Raw genomic sequence first — 19,352 nt, forward strand, 5'->3', positions numbered from 1 at the left:
AACCTCCCCAGGCAGATATTTCAGATGTTTGCCTCTGGTATCAGGAATCTTCCCTTACAGCCTCCTTTGGCCAAGCACCCATAAAAAGAAGCTTCCCTGCCCCAACATCTTACCCAACTCCATCTCTGGGAGAGAGTCAAGGCTCTGGGCACTGTCCTGGCTTTGAGGATAACCCTGAGTCCTGGCTCTGTTCCACCCCCCAGGCCTTAAGCTCTGGAAGTTGACTGCCCCCCTACCCCCATAGGTGTTCTATTGGACTCACCTGTCCTACCTCCTCGTGTGGCTTCTGCTCATCTTTCATGGGCCCAACTTCTGGAAGTGGCTGCTGGTTCCTGGAATCTTGTTTTTCCTGGAGAAGGCCATCGGACTGGCAGTGTCCCGCATGGCAGCCGTGTGCATCATGGAAGTCAACCTCCTCCCCTCCAAGGTACAAAGGCGGAGTGGAGGGCTTTTCCAACTCACCCCAAGGGACAGTTTGTGGGGTGGAACAGTTAGGTACCCTGTCAGACCCCCAAGGAAATAGGGAATAGTGTAGCTGCAGCCCCATTGCTATGGAGGAGAGAAGCAAAATGCGAGACCCAGTCCAGCCCTCCAGGAGGGAAGCTTTAGGAAGATGAATGGCAGGGCAGGCAATACACCTCTAAAATCCAGTTTTGGGGAGAACAATCTGCTTCAGCTCAGTAAGCATTTATTAGTGCCTATAGGGTGCCAGGCCCTGAACTAGGTTACAGAAAAATAGAGAAGGTTCTGCACTGTCCTACTTTCTAGGGAAGCCAGCCCTTTCATTACAGTGCGGGGCTGTGTTGCCGGAGGTATTAAACCCTTTGTCTTTGGGAGGTCAGAGAAAGCTTCAGAATAAGGGAGAAGATGCCATATCAGGGTTTTGAGGGATGAATAAGAGTTTGTTGGATAGAGAAGACAAGGAAGGGTATTGCTGGCAGGAGGAACAGCACAGTAAAGACACAGAATTGTGAAAGGGTATGCTGTGCTTGGGGGACCACAGGTAATTTGGCATAGCTGGAGCCAAGTTGCCAGGAAGAAGCCAGAGAGGTGAGTAAGGCCTGATTATGAAGGGCCTCCTGAGCTGGGAGACCAACCCCGCAGGCCATGGGGAACCCCTGAGCACTCTGGGAGGAGGTGGTGGTATTAAGCTGTGACCATTTATATTCTAGTTAGATTTCTTTAGTTGCTCTGTGGAAGGTAGCTTGGAGGGGGCTTGTAAGGAGGTTCTTGCAAATACAAAGATGAGAGTTCATGAGGGCCTTGACGCTGAGGCAGTGGCCATGGGATGGAGGCAGGTGCACATCACAGAAAGACTCAAGAAGCAACTGGTTATGTTTTGCGGCAACAGAGAGGATGGAGTCTAGGACGTCTCCCAGGTGTCTGAGTGGTACCATCTATGGAGAAAAGGCAGGCAGTTCTAGGTGGGCTCAGCTCTGGACACACTACATTAGAGGACCCGGGAGGCTGAAGAATGAGGCTCTGCTGTGTGTCTAGGCTCTGGCATCCAACAGCCTCAGCTGCATTCACATCCCACGGTTTCTTACCCGGTGGCCTTGGGAAGTTATTTAACCTCTCTGAGCCTCTTCTTCTTGTCCCTAAAGTAGAGAGAAAATAATATCCGCATCATACAATTGCTGTGAGGCCTAGAGATAACACAGTGCTCCAAAGCAATTGTCTGGAAGGATGTTGTTATCCAAGGAGAGATGCCCATTGATGGTTAGAATGCTAGCCATGCTCTGGCTGAAGTTCCAAGAAAGGGCTGGAGTAGCCAGGGAGGCATCACAGGGGATACGTCACAGAGGGTCCACTAAAAAGCAGTGCTTACACCCTTAGAAGTGGGGTAAAACCAGGGGGCCCAATTCAGACACAGCCTGGCTGCCCCCTCTAGGATTGTTGCCCAATTCCAGATTGGCAGGTTGGCTGCTGAGGTGGGCCCCCACTCAGAAGCACAGAAGAGTGTCGTGTCTCGGGGCATGCCTGTTTTATGGAGGAGGAGGGCAGCCCAGCCTCTGCCCTCTTGTCCTGTAGCCCCTGGTGGCTTTGGGCCTGCAGGAATGATGCAGATCTCCTTCCTCTTTCCCAGGTCACTCATCTCCTCATCAAGCGGCCCCCTTTTTTTCACTATAGACCTGGTGACTACTTGTATCTGAACATCCCCACCATCGCTCGCTATGAGTGGCACCCCTTCACCATCAGCAGTGCTCCTGAGCAGAAAGGTAATGGTCGCCTCCTCCAGTCACTCTGCACATATTCACTGAGTTCCCGCCGTGGGCCAAGTACAGGCTGGGAACTCGGAACACAGCACTGAACGAGGCCAGAAACACAAAGTCAGCCTCAAAAAGCTCTCTTTGAAGTGGGAGCAGGCATGCAGACACCGATTGGCATGGCAAGGGCTGTACCAGCTACACTGAAGTCTTACAGGGAGGGCCTGGCTTGGTGGGGAGAAGCCTTTGCAGACACAGGGGCATTCAGCTGGACTTTGAATGGTTAGTAGGAGTTTACCAGATAGGGAAGGAGATGGGGAGGAGGCAGAGGGAAAAGCAGAAGTAAAAACATGAGGACCTGGAAACTCAGAAGAGTCTCCTGTAGCTAGAGCTATCGGGGGTGGGGATGGGGCGGGTGGGCAGGTGGAGTAGCAAGGAAAGAAGGGAGGGACATACAGAGAGAGAAGAAGAGCGTGAAAGGCAGGTGATGTGGCTGGCAAAGCCAGTTAGAGCTAGGATGGGACTAAGGAGGACTTCAGAAGCAAAGTTGGAATCCAGATGGATGGAGCAGCCAGTTGGGAGCCAGGAATGCTTCTTAAGCAGAGGAGTAGCCAGCTCAGTAGAGGATATAGGCATTTTTAAGAGGGCTGCGATGAGAGACCAGGCTTCCCTACTCCCACCTGGACTTGGGCTGTATAGAGCCCCAAGGCAGCAGAATCCCTCACACCCTTCTCCAGCCCTGAACTATTCCCACTGCTTTTTGGGTTCCCAGCACGCATAGAACAGTTCAGCTGATGCTTTGCTCAGCTGTCCTCTGACTCTCACCCGTGCACGTGCCTTCCTTCTGGTCCCAGGCTGTTTTTGGAGCTGCCACCTGGACCCCTGCCCTTCTGGCCAAGCCAGTGATTGGCCTTCCCACCACGAGAGGTGCCTCCAAGTATGGCAAGGGTGGCTTGCACTGACATTTCCAACAGGGAAGGCCTTGAGTGATCTATTACAGTAAGACCCTTGCTTGGCTTCATGAGGGGTGCCCAGTCCTGGGTGCTGGGGGTTCTCTGACTCATCCTGGTTACAAGCTTTAGTGTCACTCAGGATGCCTCCCAGACCCAGCCCAGCAGGATCCTTGGCCCAGATCCCTCAGCTCACGATGTAGACCCAAGGCCAAGGTTTCCCCATGTGGGGCTGCATACCCTCTACCTTGGAATCACCTGAATTGTGCCCTAAATGTACCTCGGAACAAAGTTAGAGGTTGGAGAGGGTGAGGCTATTTTCTCCCTATTTTTTTCCTTCTCTTTTCTACTTTGTAAAGAACGTCTAAGCTCTCAGAGAACTCAGACAATATCAAAATATGTGCAGAAGAAAATGAGAATCCTTCAAATAATTTTATCCAAGGAAAACCATTGCCAATTATTTGGTGAATAGGCTTCCAGCTCTCTCTATCTATCTATCTACATGGCTAATCAGATGGAGAGATTTTGTATACATGGGCTCACACTAGAGGCAGTGTTTCATAGCAGCACACTTTTTCTTAGTGAACAGTATGTCATGGAGATCTTTGCATATCAGTGAATATACAGCTTTTCCTTTTTGTGGCTGCATGGTATTCCAGTGTATGGATACTAATATGGTTATTGACTATTATTAATATAATATGGGCGTGTCATGCATTTCAACAATTCTTTTTCTCCCCTAACTTTCCAAACTTGTTACATTTCACCAGTTCTTTTTTTTTAGAGTCTCACTCTGTCACCCAAGCTGGAGTGCAGTGGTGTGATCTCAGCTCACTGCAGCCTCCGCCTCCCGGGTTCTTCTGCCTCAGCCTCCTGAGTAGCTGGGATTACAGGCATGCGCCACCATGCATGGCTAATTTTTTTGTAATTTTGTATTTTTAGTAGAGTCTGGATTTCACCATGTTGGCCAGGCTGGTCTTGAACTCCTGACTTCAGGTGATCCACCCGCCTTTCCCAAAGTGCTGGGATTATAGGCGTAAGCCACCATGCCCGACCTTCACCAGTACTTGAAGGGATTTCTTCTGGGTCTCAGTTTGGAATCTGCCTGTCCTTGGACCCTGGGAACATCTCCTGCCCTGAGCTGAGAGGGTTCATGTGGGGGCTGGTAATATACCAACTTCGTTTACAAAGCTCGTTTACTAGAGTCAGGAGTGGAACTCAGTTTAGCAGCTGTGGCTGAATGAATTCAACCACCATTCTTGGAGACCTCCTAGGTCTGAGTCATTGCTTGAGGCACTTCAAGCGACTCGGGATGCTGATACCTGAACGAAGGAGGAAACCTCAGAGAGGTGGATGGAGCTAGGATCCTAGAACTTGAGCTCCAGTCCTGACTTTTCAATCCACTCCTCATAAACTGAAGCACCTCTCTAAGCCTCTGTAAAATACAGGGTAATACCAGGTCATGAATTCCTTCATCAACTTGAATGGGACATCTTTATTTTCACTAACCTCTAACTGAAATTTAGCATTTTCTTCAATGATAAATGTGAGCAACAAACCCCAGGAGCATTAATGATACCTCTGACTTTTTCACGGTAAAAACCATGGATGCCTTTCTATATGTTACAGTTGTGGCCAAGGCTTCAAGAGTATTTATGCTCACTACTACTTCTGATTCCCAGGGCTCGTTGGGTCCTGCTAGAGCTCATTAATTCATGTATTAACAAAGAAGCACATGGATTCCTAAGTCACAAATTTGTTTTTTTTTTTAACATTTTGATAACTAATTATAACTGGATTCATATGTAATTTCTCTGTATGTTACTTTAGGTCAAGCTTGTCCAACCTGTGGCCCTTGGGCCGCTTGTGGCCCGGGACGGCTTTGAATGTGGCCCAACACAAATTCGTAAACTTTCTTAAAACATGATGAGATTTGTGTGTGTGTATGTGATTTTTTTTTCTTTTTAGTTCATCAGCTATTGTTAGTGTTAGTGTATTTTATGCGTGGCCCAAGACAATCCTTCTTCCAATGTGACCCAGGGAAGCCAAAAGATTGGCCATCCCTGCTTCATGTATTTCGACCCTTATTCTGAGAAGGAGACTATCCACTGCCTTCACAGGACTGCTAAAAGAATCCATGGTTAAAAAAAAAAAAAAAGGAAAAGGGCAAGAGTTCAAAGCAGGAGATCTCTTGCATCCTCCTCACTCTGATGTTGTGGATTCTATTTGGTACCACTCAGCAGAAGAGTCATGTCACCTCACACCACATTTCTATCAGTTATTCAACAGAGGACCTCATTCAACAGAGGACCTTAGTAAGCACCTGCTACATCCCAGGCATGGGTACCATGAAAGCAGTTGGTACCACCATGGACTGAGCACCTACTGTGTGCAGAGCCATTGAATAGCAGGAGGGCCTGTTTTGGTGAGACCTTGGCCTGATGAAGATGGCAGGGTCCCCGCCTTTAGAAAATTCCTAGTGAGCTGCTCTGATCCTTTCCTTGGTACAGGAGTCTGTACCCTTATTAAGCTCAGGTTGACTTCATCAAGAAAGATCTCAAGGTCTGCCCCAAAGAGATCAGCTCTCCATGTCCTGTGGCTATGGCTGCTAGTTTGGCCCTGAGGAAGGACATTCAAACCAGGACTTGGAGGGCTGAGGCCCAGCACCAATCCCTCCAGTGGGGTGAGGCTTGCTCCCTGGTGCCAGTCGCTATGGACCTCCTTTCCCCTCCCACTCTTCTCTTGCTCAGACACTATCTGGCTGCACATTCGGTCCCAAGGCCAGTGGACAAACAGGCTGTATGAGTCCTTCAAGGCAACAGACCCACTGGGCCGTGGTTCTAAGAGGCTGTCGAGGAGTGTGACAATGAGAAAGAGTCAAAGGTCATCCAAGGTAGGTGGCTACTGGAGGGAAGGGGTCCACTCTGCTGGCAAGTCCACAGAGACCAAGTTGCCTCCTTCTTCTCAGTGAGCATCAATTATTGAGCAACTGCTGTGTACACAGATGGCAGCACAAGGGGGTTAGGCAACTGCTAACTCCATGGTCCAAGAACCTTCTCGAAGTCTGACCACTCCAGATCCTTCCCAGTCTGATGTCCCCCATTAGAAGGGGGAGAGAGCAATGGAAAGAGAGTGGAAATTGAAATCAGAAAAACCCACCTCCAGGTCTCTGCTCTAATACTTTCTAACTGTGTGGCCTTGGGCATGTCCTTTGGTTTGTTCATCTATAAAATAGAAGTAGTTTCCTCTGTTACTTACCTTTCTTCTGTGACTATTTTAAAAACCAACTGAATGAATGCATGTAAAGTATTGCTTGAAATAGGCAGCCTGGTCCAGGTGGGCCCCTCATCATCATCATCACCATCAGCAATGTTATTCTCTTTTGAGCCTTGATGAAACCTATAAAGCTGATGAGTTGCTGGTGCCATCAAGGCTTTGGAGGAACAGAGAGAGACAGAGCAACTGCTAAAGAAATAAGAATAGACGCTGAGGCCGAGGGTGGCTGAACTCAAACTAAGTAGACTGTGCCTCATGACTGGGAGACAGGTTAACATATGAAAACCCTGCCATAGGAGATGTCCCCAGGCCTGGCCCAACTCTACCTTGCCACTGGGGAATTTAAAGTCCAGAGTTGAAATCCAGGTGAGATCCTGCTTGGCCAGACCAGGGGACCTTTCTAGGACCACACCAGGAGCAACAGTCTGGGATATGCAGGGATAGGTAGGAGAAGCAGAACATTCTTGGCTGTTAATCAGGGAAACTTCCTGAAGGAGGAAGCTGACTTTCAAAATCAGATGAGTCATGGCACACTGTGGATCAATGGGCTAGATACACTAAAAGCTGTTTTCTTGGGACCTCAGTCACCTCTGCCACTATAAATTGGCATAATCTTTTTGGCAGGCAGCCTGGCCATATGTGTCAGCATTTTAAATATGTATATCTACATACCCAGCAACTCCATTTTAGAGATGTATTCTTAAAAGCTAACTGGGGGCCGGGCGTGGTGGCTCACGCCTGTAATCCCAGCACTTTGGGAGGCCAAGGCTGGCGGATCATGAGGTCAGGAGATTGAGACCATCCTGGCCAACATGGTGAAACCACGTCTCTACTAAAAACACAAAAATTAGCCGGGCGTGGTGGTGCGTGCCTGTAGTCCCAGCTACTTGGGAGGCTGAGGCAGGAGAATCTCTTCAACCCAGGAGGCAGAGGTTGCAGTGAGCCTAGATTACGCCACTGTACTCCAGCCTGGGCAACAGAGTGAGGCTCCAACTAAAAAAAAAAAGCTAATTGGACAGCTGCAACAAAATATAGTAATTTCCTTGTTCATTTAGCAAATATTTATGGAGCGCAGCGTCTGCTGTTTTCCAGGTTCTGTTCTGGATGCTGGAGATCTATCAGTAAGCAACATAGGCATAGTCACTGCTTACCTTCTAGTGGGGAGACAGACAATGAAGAAATAAAATATATGCATAATATGTCAGGTGATAATAAATGCTATAAAGATAAATAAGTCAGTGTCAAGAGGTAGGGATGGGAAAAGTGCTATTTCAGAGAGTGTGGTTGTTCTCAATAATAAGAAAATGAGGCTAATCAAAATGCCCAACAATAGGAAAATACCTAAATAAATTGCTGATCACCTTTACAATAGAATATTAAATCTCCTAAAAAAATGATTTGGTCAATTTAAATGTATTTACCTGGAAAACCAGTCAAGATGTAGTAAGTGGAAAAAGCAGGTTACTAAAAAGTATGCTCCATTTATGTAAAAGTGTTGCCTATGTCTGTGTTAGAAAAAAATCTGTAAGGGCATAGAGAAAATGTTGAGTAGTTATGTGCTCTGATACTTTTTTCACTATTGTTTAATAGTTTCTATGTCTGAATTTTTAAAGCTAACATTATCAATTTGTGATTTAATTAATAAAGAAATTTGTTTTGAAACAAAGCAGAGTGTACAGCCCCCACTCATCCATTCCTGCATCTCAGCACAGGGAGTTGTGGCATCCAGGGACGTCACTGGAGCTGACATCCTACAGGCCCAAGGGAGATCCCTGGCCGCAGGATGAAGACCTGGTGTACATGAAGACAAAGGAGGAGACTCACACACAGTGGGAAGCCTCTTCTGAAGACAGTGGCCTAGTAAGGCTGAGGAAGGTGGGACTAGAGGCAGGAGGGCCAGCTGGCTTATCTTCCCAGGGATCGTGGGTCCTTGGAACATGCCTTAAGGGTAAGCCATGTTCAGGAAGGATGACACATCACTTGGATGTCTCTGAAGCCAATCATCTGCCTGCTACCTTCCTAACTTTTGCGTAAGAACTGCCCCAGTAATACTTTCTACTTAGTATTTCTCTTACATCCCAACATTACTTTAAACTTAATTGTATTTCAAAAGGAGTCATAAGATTATTATCGCTAATGGAAAACTAGTATCGCATGCCACACAGGATAGCTCCGAAAGTAAAAACAATGAGAATCAGTGTTATTAAATTCTTGCTAGATGGCCTGTCTGCTAAGGCTCCAAGCCAGAGGTGGTGCTCCACACTCTTCCTCCCTCCCTCCCTCCCTCCCTTCTTTCTTTCTTTCTTTCTTTCTTTCTCTCTCTCTCTCTTTCTTTTTCTTTCTTTCTCTCTCTCTCCTTCCTTCCTTCCCTCTTTCTCCCCCTCACTCCCTCCCTCTCTCTTTCTTTCTTTCTTTCTTTCAATCTTTCTTTCTTTTCTTTCTTGCCTTTCTCACTTTATAAAAAGGAAGGAAAAAAGGAGAAGAGATTAGTAAGTGTTAGAGAGGTGGTAACGATGCATTAGCCAGAATGGAAGGCTTTCTCGTTGTCATCAGAAGGACTAAAGAAAATTGAAAGGAGAAGAGCTGTCTCACAGCATAACTCTCAAATCACCGCCAGGAGTTCATGCGCCACACCAGGGGAGCAGCCTTCAGTCATCTCTGGACAAAGAAGCAACACAGCGTGATGTCACGATCCTGGACAGGCAGCAGGAGACCCAGGCTCTACCCGAGCTCTGTGGGAATGTGGGCACGTCCTTCCCATGCTCTCAGCCTTGATGATTGCGAAGGTCACTCCTAACTCTGCCTCCTACAGCAGAGCGGGAAATAGCACAGGCTCCTTCAGGCCTGTTCTGGGGTCTGCTTCCTTCACCTTCCAGAAGGAAAAGCATTGACTCGGACAGGGCTGTCTGACTGTCTACCACGCTCTAAGTCCTGAGGAAGACAGAGGAGGCCTGCTCCCTTCCCCTAGGAGCACACTGTCTGAACCCCAGAGCAAAGCCCTAGGGCCCAGGGAGCTGTGAGCCAGGGGAGGCCCTCGCTTCTCTGCTTGGAGAAGGTGGGAAGAGCTTCGAAGAGGAAGAGCAACTTCAAATGAGCTGGACAATGAAGGATACAGTGTGCACTGAAGGAATTTGACAGCTGGGGAAGAGGAAAGGGTGTTTTAGGCAGAAGGAAAAGAATATTTCAGGCTAGGAGGGGAGTGCTCTCCAGTCGCACCCTGAAACTGACTTGTGCTGGACCATAGGAGCCACTGTTAAATTTTCAGGAATTTCGTGAGCTGGTTATTAAACACAGTTGTTATGGTGGGAGCCACGGTGGGCAGGATTTACACCACAGAAATGGGCAGAAGCTAACAATCAAGACTGTTATTCCTTCTCCAGAGGTCAGTTTACCAGCACATCCCTGATGTTCTCCTTCAGAAGGGCTTCATGTTCCCTGAATCATTTGGGCAGAAAAAGCAATTCCCTTTTTATAAAGTTGCTCAGACTGGCAAGGGCAAGAAACTTCTAAGAAATGCCTAACACTGTCCATTCCAAGACCCATAACTCTCTGCTCTACTCCCTGCAGGGCTCTGAGATACTTTTGGAGAAACACAAATTCTGTAACATCAAGGTGAGAGGCTGCAGGGGTGGACATGAGCAAGAACGCCTGCCCCAACCAAAGGAAATGAAGTCTTTGCCTTTAAGGACGGGCTGTTGTGGTTGTGGGTACTCAAGCTCCTCAAATCCCCATGGGCTGACACCCAGGTATCCGGGTCATGTAACCACATCCCTCCCCCTGCTCTTTATATCCAAGGGTGCTCAGCCTCACCCTCGGCCTGTCTCTTCACCAGAAGCAGGGATGGGTGTGCAGTGTACAGGGCTACGTGCTCTCTGTCCCTGTCTCCTGAGCACCCACGGTACACACCCCAGGGAAGTGGCTTGGGTCCTTGTTTTCACTAGCTCTACATTCTAACACCTAGAGCTCTCTCCAGACTGGTGCTGAGAGCACAGGATGTGGAAAGAGCACTGGAGTGGGAGCCACGTAGACCTGGCTTCCAGCCCAGGAGATGTCTTTCTATGTATAAAGGGGGTCCTGAAGCCCTGGGGACATCCCCTGGTAGCAGGGGAGACCAGCGTCACCCCCCATCTCTCTTCTCTGATGCCCTCTTGTGCACAGTGCTACATCGATGGGCCTTATGGGACCCCCACCCGCAGGATCTTTGCCTCTGAGCACGCCGTGCTCATTGGGGCAGGCATCGGCATCACCCCCTTTGCTTCCATCCTGCAGAGTATCATGTACAGGTGGGTGAACAGTGTGCTTCTGCCTGCATCCTGGGTCAGAGCCCCAAGGCACCCTCCCCGCTCCTCCTGCCTTTATTCCTTCTCCTTCCTCTCCTTTCACCTGTCTCTCTCTGCTCTTCTCTCTCTTTCCTCTCCTGCTCTGCCCCCCTCTCCTTTTTGTGTCTCATCCCTCCCCTTCCTCATAGAGTGGGCTCTGCCACCCCATCCTTGCTCCCTGTCCCCTGAACTGTTCTCTGGGGTCCTGAAAAGTCTTGCCCCAAATTTACAACCACTTCCTCCTGCCTCCCCTCAGGCACCAGAAAAGAAAGCATACTTGCCCCAGCTGCCAGCACTCCTGGATCGAAGGTGTCCAAGACAACATGAAGCTCCATAAGGTGAGTACCACCTCCTGCAGTCAGGCCTTCAGACCTTCTCCCCTGGACACCTCCTAAAATAGGAGCCCATCCTCCTGTGCAAAGGTGGGAGCGGATAGGTGATCCCTGATGGGATCTTTCTTTCCCCACAATACCCTGAATTCTCTTAAATGAGTTATCCTGGTGCCTCCTGAATGTCTGAGCCTCGCCTCTGCCTCAACGTTCCCATCACCTCTGAGAGGTGTTCTGAACATTTCATTAAAGGCTGCATAGCTTGACAGCCAGGCAGTCCGGATTCAGTTACAGCCATGATGCTACCTGTCCATGACCCTGTGGTGGTTTTAAGAATGAAAACATACTGGCTGGGCATGGTGGCTCATGCCTGTAATCCTAGCACTTTGGGAGGCCAAGGCAGGCAGATCACTTGAGCCCAAGATCTCAAGACCAGTCTGGGCAACATGGTGAAACCCCATCTCTAACAAAAATACAAAAATTTCTTGGGTGTGGTGGTGAGCACCTGTGGTCCGAGCTACTTGGGAGACTGAGGTGGGAGGATCACTTGAGCCCAGGAGGCAGAGGTTGCAGTGAGCTGAGGTCACACCACTGCACTCCAGCCTGAGTGACAGAGTGAAACTCAGTCTCAAAAAAGAAATAATAATAATAATAATTAAAATAGTATAATCAAATAATAATGAAAACATGTTTGCCTTTTGAAAATTCATCATCCTGTATAGGCCACTTAGAAGAGTTTCTTAAAAAGTAATTTATGTTTTTCTGGCTATCCTAAGCTAGTATTTCAACACACTGTTTGTTGTAAACAATAGAAGATATTAGAGAAAATCCCCGCCTTGGGGTCAGAAACCTGATTCTGGTCCTATGCTGCTCTGTGATCTGGGCATGGCTGCTCACCTCTATGAGCCTTGATTTTTCCCTCCCTTAAATGGGTATCTGAATGTTCCCTGCTTACTTCAGGGTGGTCGTATGGGTCCCAGGGATTACAGATGTGAGCCTCCTGCAAATGAGGGAGACCCAGCCTCTGAGCTGAAGGGCCTCTCTCCGTAGGTGGACTTTATCTGGATCAACAGAGACCAGCGGTCTTTCGAGTGGTTTGTGAGCCTGCTGACTAAACTGGAGATGGACCAGGCTGAGGAGGCTCAATATGGTAAGAGAGGGACAGGGCCTGAGGGCAGTAGGAGTAGGGCAGGGGCCTTCAGCTTCTTTATAATTTATTGATATGAAACTCACGTAACCTAAAATGAACCATTTAACCATTAAAGTGAACCCAGATTCTTTTTTTTTTTTTTTTTGAGACAAGGTCTCACTCTGTCGCCCAAGCTGAAGTGCAGTAGCATGATTATGGCTCACTGCAGCCTCCACCTCCCAGGTTCAAGCAATCCTCCACCTCAGCCTCCGGAGTAGCTGGAACCACAGGTGCAGGCCACCACTCCCGCTAATTTTTTTTAAATTTTTGTAGAGATGAAATCTCCTTATATTGCCCAGGCTAATTCAGAGTCTTTTTAAGAGGTGTTTATTCCATTTCTGGAGAAGTAGGATGGGGGGAGAGGTTCTATTAAAATGTAACATTTTGTAAAGTTGAAAAATAGAAGGGGGAAGAAAAAGCCCTCATAATCTCATCCAGCTGTCCAGGCTATCCAGATGACATCAGGCATTTTAAATGATTCCCTTCCAATTTTTGTTTTCTTATTCATATTTTATAAAAATATATTTCTTTATTTTTGTAATTTATCTTTTTCATGACATATCTTTTAATTCAGAATAGGCACATGTTGAAAATTTAAATTCCTAGGCCTCACCCCAGATCTTTCAAATCAGATAGATTCTCTGAGAGTCAGGCTCAGGGATATACATTTTAACATGCTCCTCAAATGATTCTTATTCACACTAATTTGTGTTTGGCTTTTGAAGTATAACTTACATACCATAAAATTTACCAATTTAAGCGTACAATAAATACAATGACATTTTGACAAATGCATGCAGTAGTGTAACCACCACTGCAATCAAAATAGGGAGCATTTCTTTCCATTACTCCTGAAAATTTCCTCTTCCTGTTTTGCAGTCAACACCCTCCCCTGACTTGTAACCCCTGGCAACCACTGGTCTGCTTTCTATCACTGCAATTTTGACTTTTACAGAATTTTACATAAATGGAATCATATAATATGTAGTCTGTTCCATCTGACTTCTTTCACTTAGCATAATACCTTCAAGATTTATCTGTGTTGTTGCATGTATCAGTAAGTCATTCATTCCTTTTCATTGCTGAGTGGTATTCTATTTTATGGGTGTACCACCATTTGTCCAATTATCTTTTAAAAAGAAATTTAAAAATCAGAAAAGCAAATTTTTTATTTTTATACATATATTTACTGTTTCTGGGGTCTTTTCACTTTTTGTGCCTGGATCGAGATTTCCATCTGGGAAAGTTTTCCTTCTGCTTGAAGAACTGATGGTTCTTTGTAATGCAGGTCTGCTGGTGAGAAACTCTTTTGGCTTTTGACTGCAAACACCTTAGCTCTGTCGCCCAGGTGCAATCTCGGCTCACTGCAACCTCCGCCTCCCAGGTTCAAGCAATTCTTCTGCCTCAGTCTCCCAAGTAGCTGGGATTACAAGCGCCCGCCTCCACGCCAGGCTAATTTTGTATTTTTAGTAGAGAGGGGTTTTACCATGTTGGCCAGGCTGGTCTTAAACTCCTGACCTCAAGTGATCCACCCGCTTCAGCCTCCCAAAGTGCTGGGATTACAGGCGTGAGCCACTGGCCTGGATTTTGTGTTATTTCTTTAAATAGTACTGCACTTTGTTCTGGTGCACAGTAAGACTGTGGATCTTCTTGAGGCTCACTTTTAACTTTTATTGGGGTGAGTCTAGAGCAGCCTTTAGTGTGGGATTAATTTAGCCCTAGTACTAAGGTGATACACTTCTGAGGACTCTACCTAATGCCCTATATATGGCAAAGCCTCTTCACTTTTAGTGAGAACACAAACTATTCCCAGCTGTTTAAGCTCGAGGTATCGTTCATCCTAGTTTTTCTGGTCATTTTCTTTCACACATTCAAATTAATGCCCAGCCGGAGACTTAGGAGAAACTATGCAGATTTTCAGAGCGAGTGAGTAGCCTCCTCCCTGCCTCCCCTCCTGCCTGCATCTCTCCTTCTCTCCTTCCCTCCTTCCCTCTCTTCCTTTCTGCAGTTCACTTTTCCAGTCTTGTGTTTAACATTCTGGCTGTCTTGGCTTCTGTGAATGCCAGTTTCTGTCTCCTCTCCTCTCCTCTCCTCAGGAGACTGCATCAGGCAATAAGCGGGGCTATTGTAGGGCTTACTTCATCTGTTTCTCTTCTCTCAGCAATGATAGTCCCGTGCCACTTGCTGACCAATGTCTGGAAACCATTGTTTCATGTGTTTTGTCCATTTTTCTGGTTGTTTCAGGTGGAAGGGTAAATGTGGTTCGTTTTATGGCAGTGTAAATTTTTCTTTTTTTTTGAGACAGAGTCTGGCTCCGTCACCCAGGCTGGAGTGCAGTGGCACTCACTGCAACCTCTGCCTCCTGGGCTCAAGCGATCCTCCCACCTCAGCCTCCTAAGTAGCTGAGACTACAAGTGTGCACCACCATGCCCAGATAATCTCATTTTTTTGTAGATGGGATTTCTCCAGGTTACTCAGGCTGGTCTTGAACTCCTGAGCTCAGGTGATCTACCAGCTTTGGCCTCCCAAAGTGCTGGGATTACAGGCATGCACCACTGCACCTGGCCTGCAACATACATTTTTGATGTACACAAGCTGTGAGTAGAGACAAACATGGATAAAGAGATATATTTATTGGGGGTGAGTGCTCAACCTTTTTTCTGATGAAATGACAATCAAAAAGTTTAGAGAGTGATCTAAGAAAGATTAGACACGCTTTTTCCTTCCATTCCTGTTTTTTTTTTTTAAAAAAAAAGAGATTAAATATCTTAACATATATGAAGTCTTTAACTGTTTGGTCCCTTCTTTTATACTTTTATAAAAAATGAATGTTTGGCCTGGTGGCTCACGCCTGTAATCCCAGTGCTTTGGGAGGCCAAGGTAGGAGTATTGCTTGAGGTCAAGTTTGAGACCAGTCTGGGCAACACAGGCACATGCTGTCTCTACAAAACATATTTTTTAAAAAACTAGCTAGGCATGGTGGCATGCACCTGTAGCCCTAGCTACTTGGGAGGCTGAGGTGGGAGGATCACTTGAGGCCAAGAGTTTGAGGCTGCAGTGAGCCATGATAGCCCTACTGCACTCCAGCTTGGGCAACAGAGTAAGACCCTGTCTCAAAAAAAAAAAAAAAAAAAAAAAAAAAATAGAAGGTTTGAATGTCCTCCCCTCAACCTGTCCAACCTCTCTCCCTTCTCACTGCCCCAGTGTTTCCTGTATTCTACATTTTTTACTAAGCATTTACTCTCATCATTATTAAGTATGATAAAATTTTTCTCTGGATCATATCATAGTCTTCATGGGACATCTTTGTGGAATACTGAGGGTTTACACTATATTTAAATGTTAATCTGTTAAAGTCATTGTTTTGTTTTCCTTATAATTTATACAAGGAGAAATATCTTTAGATATGTTTCTAACTTTTTAAGAGAATTGGCGTAGTGTTTTAGACTTGTTGAGTTCGTTAGAACTAGATCGTATTTGACTATTTAATTATCACAAGGTTGTCATGAGTGAATTCAAATTCCTCTGATAAACACAGTTTATACATTCAAGTAATCAAACACAGTTTTCTATAAGAAACTATCCAAACAGATCTAGTTTAACAAACATTCAGAGCCTTAAAGTTCAAGTCAACAGTCTTTGGAAGATAACTCTTCAAGCTTAGACTAGTTCAGTAAAGCTCCTTGCCCTTTCTTGTAAATAACAATTACAGCAAATATTTATATAGGATTGACTTCTTTTTTCTAAATGCTATTACGTATATTAATTCATGAGAAACTCAATTTTATGATGACAAGCTAAAGGAAAAGTTTAAATTTAATTTAAATTTTCTAGTTACTGGCACATAAATATTTGCTGTTTGCTTCTTCCTAATCTGTGTAAACAAAGGGTAACAGCTAATCCAGTGCTTTGCATTCTCAAAGCCACTCGAGTCAACAACTCTATCACATCAAATTTCTTTCAGTGTTTCTCATTAACTGCAGCTGAAACTTGTGGCTTCTGATTTCAACTTTAATTATACATCAAGGTTTGCATTAAATAATTTTTGGTTTACAATTTTTCATTTCTATAGCTTAAACATCAATTATTCTGTCTGAGTTTGTATCTTTACTCTACCCTTAATAGGTATAGGACCTTGGGCATATTATTTAACTAGTTTGCCTTGAAAGCAGTTATCTGAAAAATCTGGATGCTACTAGTACCCACCTCATAGGATTGTCATGGGAATTAGATGAGATGTCATCTGCAGAACACATAGAACAGTGACTGGAGCTTAATAAACTGCTTGATAAATTTAGTGGTGCTGGTGGTGGTAATAGTAACTGCTTAATACATTTATTTGTAGTAGAAGTACTAGTAGTAATAACTGTTTAATAAAAGTAGTAGTAGTATTTAATGGCTATATAATGAATGGTATAGTTAGTGGTTATACCATAAATTATTTAACCAAGCTCCTACTACTGTACATTTTGTTTATTCCTCATTCTCCATAATCATAAAAATGCTGAAATTAATATATTTGTGCACATAGTTTTTCCTTGCTTTGGATGATTTTCTTAGGAAAGTGTCCCAGAAATGAGATGGCTATCTCAAACACAGCTGGATGGAGAGAGTGAGAACCATGCCAGGTCATCCTCCACAGCCCCTTTATCTTCTCCCTCCCACCATGGTGTCTCCCCTTCTCTCCTCTTACCCCCTCTCTGGGGTATGGGTATGGTGACTCTGAGGGAGGGTAAGAAGCAGGGGTCCCCCAGGTGGGCATCTCATAATACATCTCCCTCCCTCCCACACCATCCAGCGTGACTAGGGGTTAAGTGACATGTGACATGAAATGTGCTATCCCTCCTAGGGCCATTTGCATTGTAACAGCCGCTGAGACCTTAGGCCAAATGAAAAATGAGCTGATGGTGACTTAGGAAACAATAGAGAGCAGGTTGGAATGACAAAGCTCCTTTAGTCCGGGTGTAGGGGAAGAGAGGGAGAGGAGAAGGATGAGGTGATTGTCAGCTCAGGAATGCTCCTTCCCACATCCTAGATCAGGCCTTGCCAACTCTGGCTTGAACCGATGCTCAAGCCTAAGGCAGCACTCACCAATCTTTTTCTCATCATGGCACACATAAAAATGATAACATTCGTATGTCATGTCTGGGTATGGAACACAGAGGTGCCCACCTGGGAGCTCCTGAGTGCTGAAGGATCAGTATCCCAGCAGACCTATAACTTTGTGGCGCAGAACTGCAGGTGCTCTGGCCTTGTGGGCTCCTTCGTGCCAGTCTCCTTCCCCGTCTCTTCAGCTCTCCGATGCCCCTTCCTAAAGTGCTGTTTCATTATGTTACACCCTGCTCAGTTACTCTCAACCTTCCCCTCTCTCCTAGCTGAGCATTCAAGACCCTTCTCATTCTGGCCTCAATCTGTTTCTAGTCTCATTTCCTTTTGCTGCCATCCGAGGATGCGGCTCCAGCCGGGCACCACACCTTGCCCCGCAAACATCGCATTTGTTCCAGCCTCTCACTCTGTGCTCACACTAGTCCTTCTTAGCATGCCTTCCCTTCACCTCTGCCTTTACTCTCACCCCTCATCCCAGACCTAACCCAGTCCCCATCCCTTCTGGGAAGCAGCTCTGTCTGCATCGGCCCTTCCCTGCATATCAGTAGCCTTCACGCTATGATCCATTCACTCAACCCTTGACCCTTTAGTCCAAATTACCTTTTCATGTGTGTGTGACTTGTGTCCCCAGCCAGGCTGAGGACAGACATGTGAGGCATGGAAGGACATGAGCTTTGGAGCCCAGGGACTGCCATGCTCACTGCCCTGGGTTGCATTTCTTCTATAAATACAAAAAGTCTTGGCCAGGCACGGTGGCTCGCACCTGTAATCCCAGCACTTTGGGAGGCTGAGGCGGGTGGATTGCTTGAGTCCAAGACCAGCCTGAGCAATGTAGTGAAATCCTATCTCCACAAAAATACTAAATAAATAAATATAAAAGATCTAACTCTTGGAGTGGTTGTGAGGCTCACCTTAGTGCATATAAAGTAACTAATGTGTGCCATGCACATAGTAGGCCCAGCTCAAGCAACGGGCTGCCTTTCCTCTCCATGGCACTGGTTACACGACAGATCCTGGGCAAAAGACCTATGGGTCTCCTTCCAAGCCCCAGGATAAGGTAGTGGTTGGCATCCTGCCCTGCCACTAGTGCCCATCATGGGTACTAGACCCTCAGTGCAGCCCTCGTCCCCTGCCCAACAGGCCGCTTCCTGGAGCTGCATATGTACATGACATCTGCACTGGGCAAGAATGACATGAAGGCCATTGGCCTGCAGATGGCCCTTGACCTCCTGGCCAACAAGGAGAAGAAAGACTCCATCACGGGGCTGCAGACGCGCACCCAGCCTGGGCGGCCTGACTGGAGCAAGGTAATGCCAACTGGAGCCCTGCAGCTTGCAGGTATGGATGAAGCTGAGATCCCGAGGCAGCGGTGGGGAGACAAGGCCCAAGCTGTCAGGGGCAAACTGGCAAAGTGTGAGGTTAAGTCCAGAGTCCAGAAGGGACCTCATGGTGTAAAAGGTAAACAGGGCATCTACACTGGCTTTATCACTAGCCTTTGTTCCGTCATTAGCTTCAGTTTCTCCATCTGTTCAGAGAGGAAGTTAGTCTCTATGACCTCAAAGACCCTTGCAGCCTTGACTCCCTATGGACCAGTGTCAGAAGGTCTGAGTGGACAAAGACCTGGAAAAACACCAAATCTTATCATCTCCTGTTACAAATGGGGAAACTGAGGCACAGAGACATGAAATCATTTGCAGTCCTTTTATTTGATTTCTCAAATTGGTTTTATTATTATTTTTCTTCCCTGAACACTTACCTGTCAGGGTATGCAGTTTGCAGGAAGTGGCCCAGAAGGTGATGCTTTTAAAAGTGCTGCAGATGACCCCATGCCTGGGTCACGACAGCTGAGTGGGAGGGGAATGTCCGTGGTGAGTGCTTGGGCATCAAAGAGGACTTTCAGAAAAAGGCAATTCATAAGCAGAATTTGGGGTAGAAAAGGGTCCTCACTGGGGGAAAGACTGACGTCAGGAAGATAT

At 46.4% G+C, this 19,352-nt stretch overlaps 1 protein-coding gene across 2 annotated transcripts in view; it reads left to right on the forward strand.

Annotated features, from left to right (window-relative positions):
* NOX5 (NADPH oxidase 5) overlaps positions 1 to 19,352 on the forward strand; it is a 36,145-nt gene that overhangs the window by 10,203 nt on the left and 6,590 nt on the right. For both annotated transcript variants that reach the window (XM_054451455.1, XM_054451456.1), the window contains exons 7-14: positions 245 to 427; positions 2,087 to 2,219; positions 5,908 to 6,050; positions 10,001 to 10,045; positions 10,592 to 10,716; positions 11,009 to 11,090; positions 12,132 to 12,231; positions 18,517 to 18,683. In XM_054451455.1, the coding sequence (XP_054307430.1) occupies positions 245 to 427; positions 2,087 to 2,219; positions 5,908 to 6,050; positions 10,001 to 10,045; positions 10,592 to 10,716; positions 11,009 to 11,090; positions 12,132 to 12,231; positions 18,517 to 18,683 (978 nt within the window). The remainder of the gene's footprint in view (positions 1 to 244; positions 428 to 2,086; positions 2,220 to 5,907; positions 6,051 to 10,000; positions 10,046 to 10,591; positions 10,717 to 11,008; positions 11,091 to 12,131; positions 12,232 to 18,516; positions 18,684 to 19,352) is intronic.

The sequence above is a fragment of the Pongo pygmaeus genome, chromosome 16 (genome assembly GCF_028885625.2).
Source record: "Pongo pygmaeus isolate AG05252 chromosome 16, NHGRI_mPonPyg2-v2.0_pri, whole genome shotgun sequence".
Taxonomy (NCBI): Eukaryota; Metazoa; Chordata; class Mammalia; order Primates; family Hominidae; genus Pongo; species Pongo pygmaeus.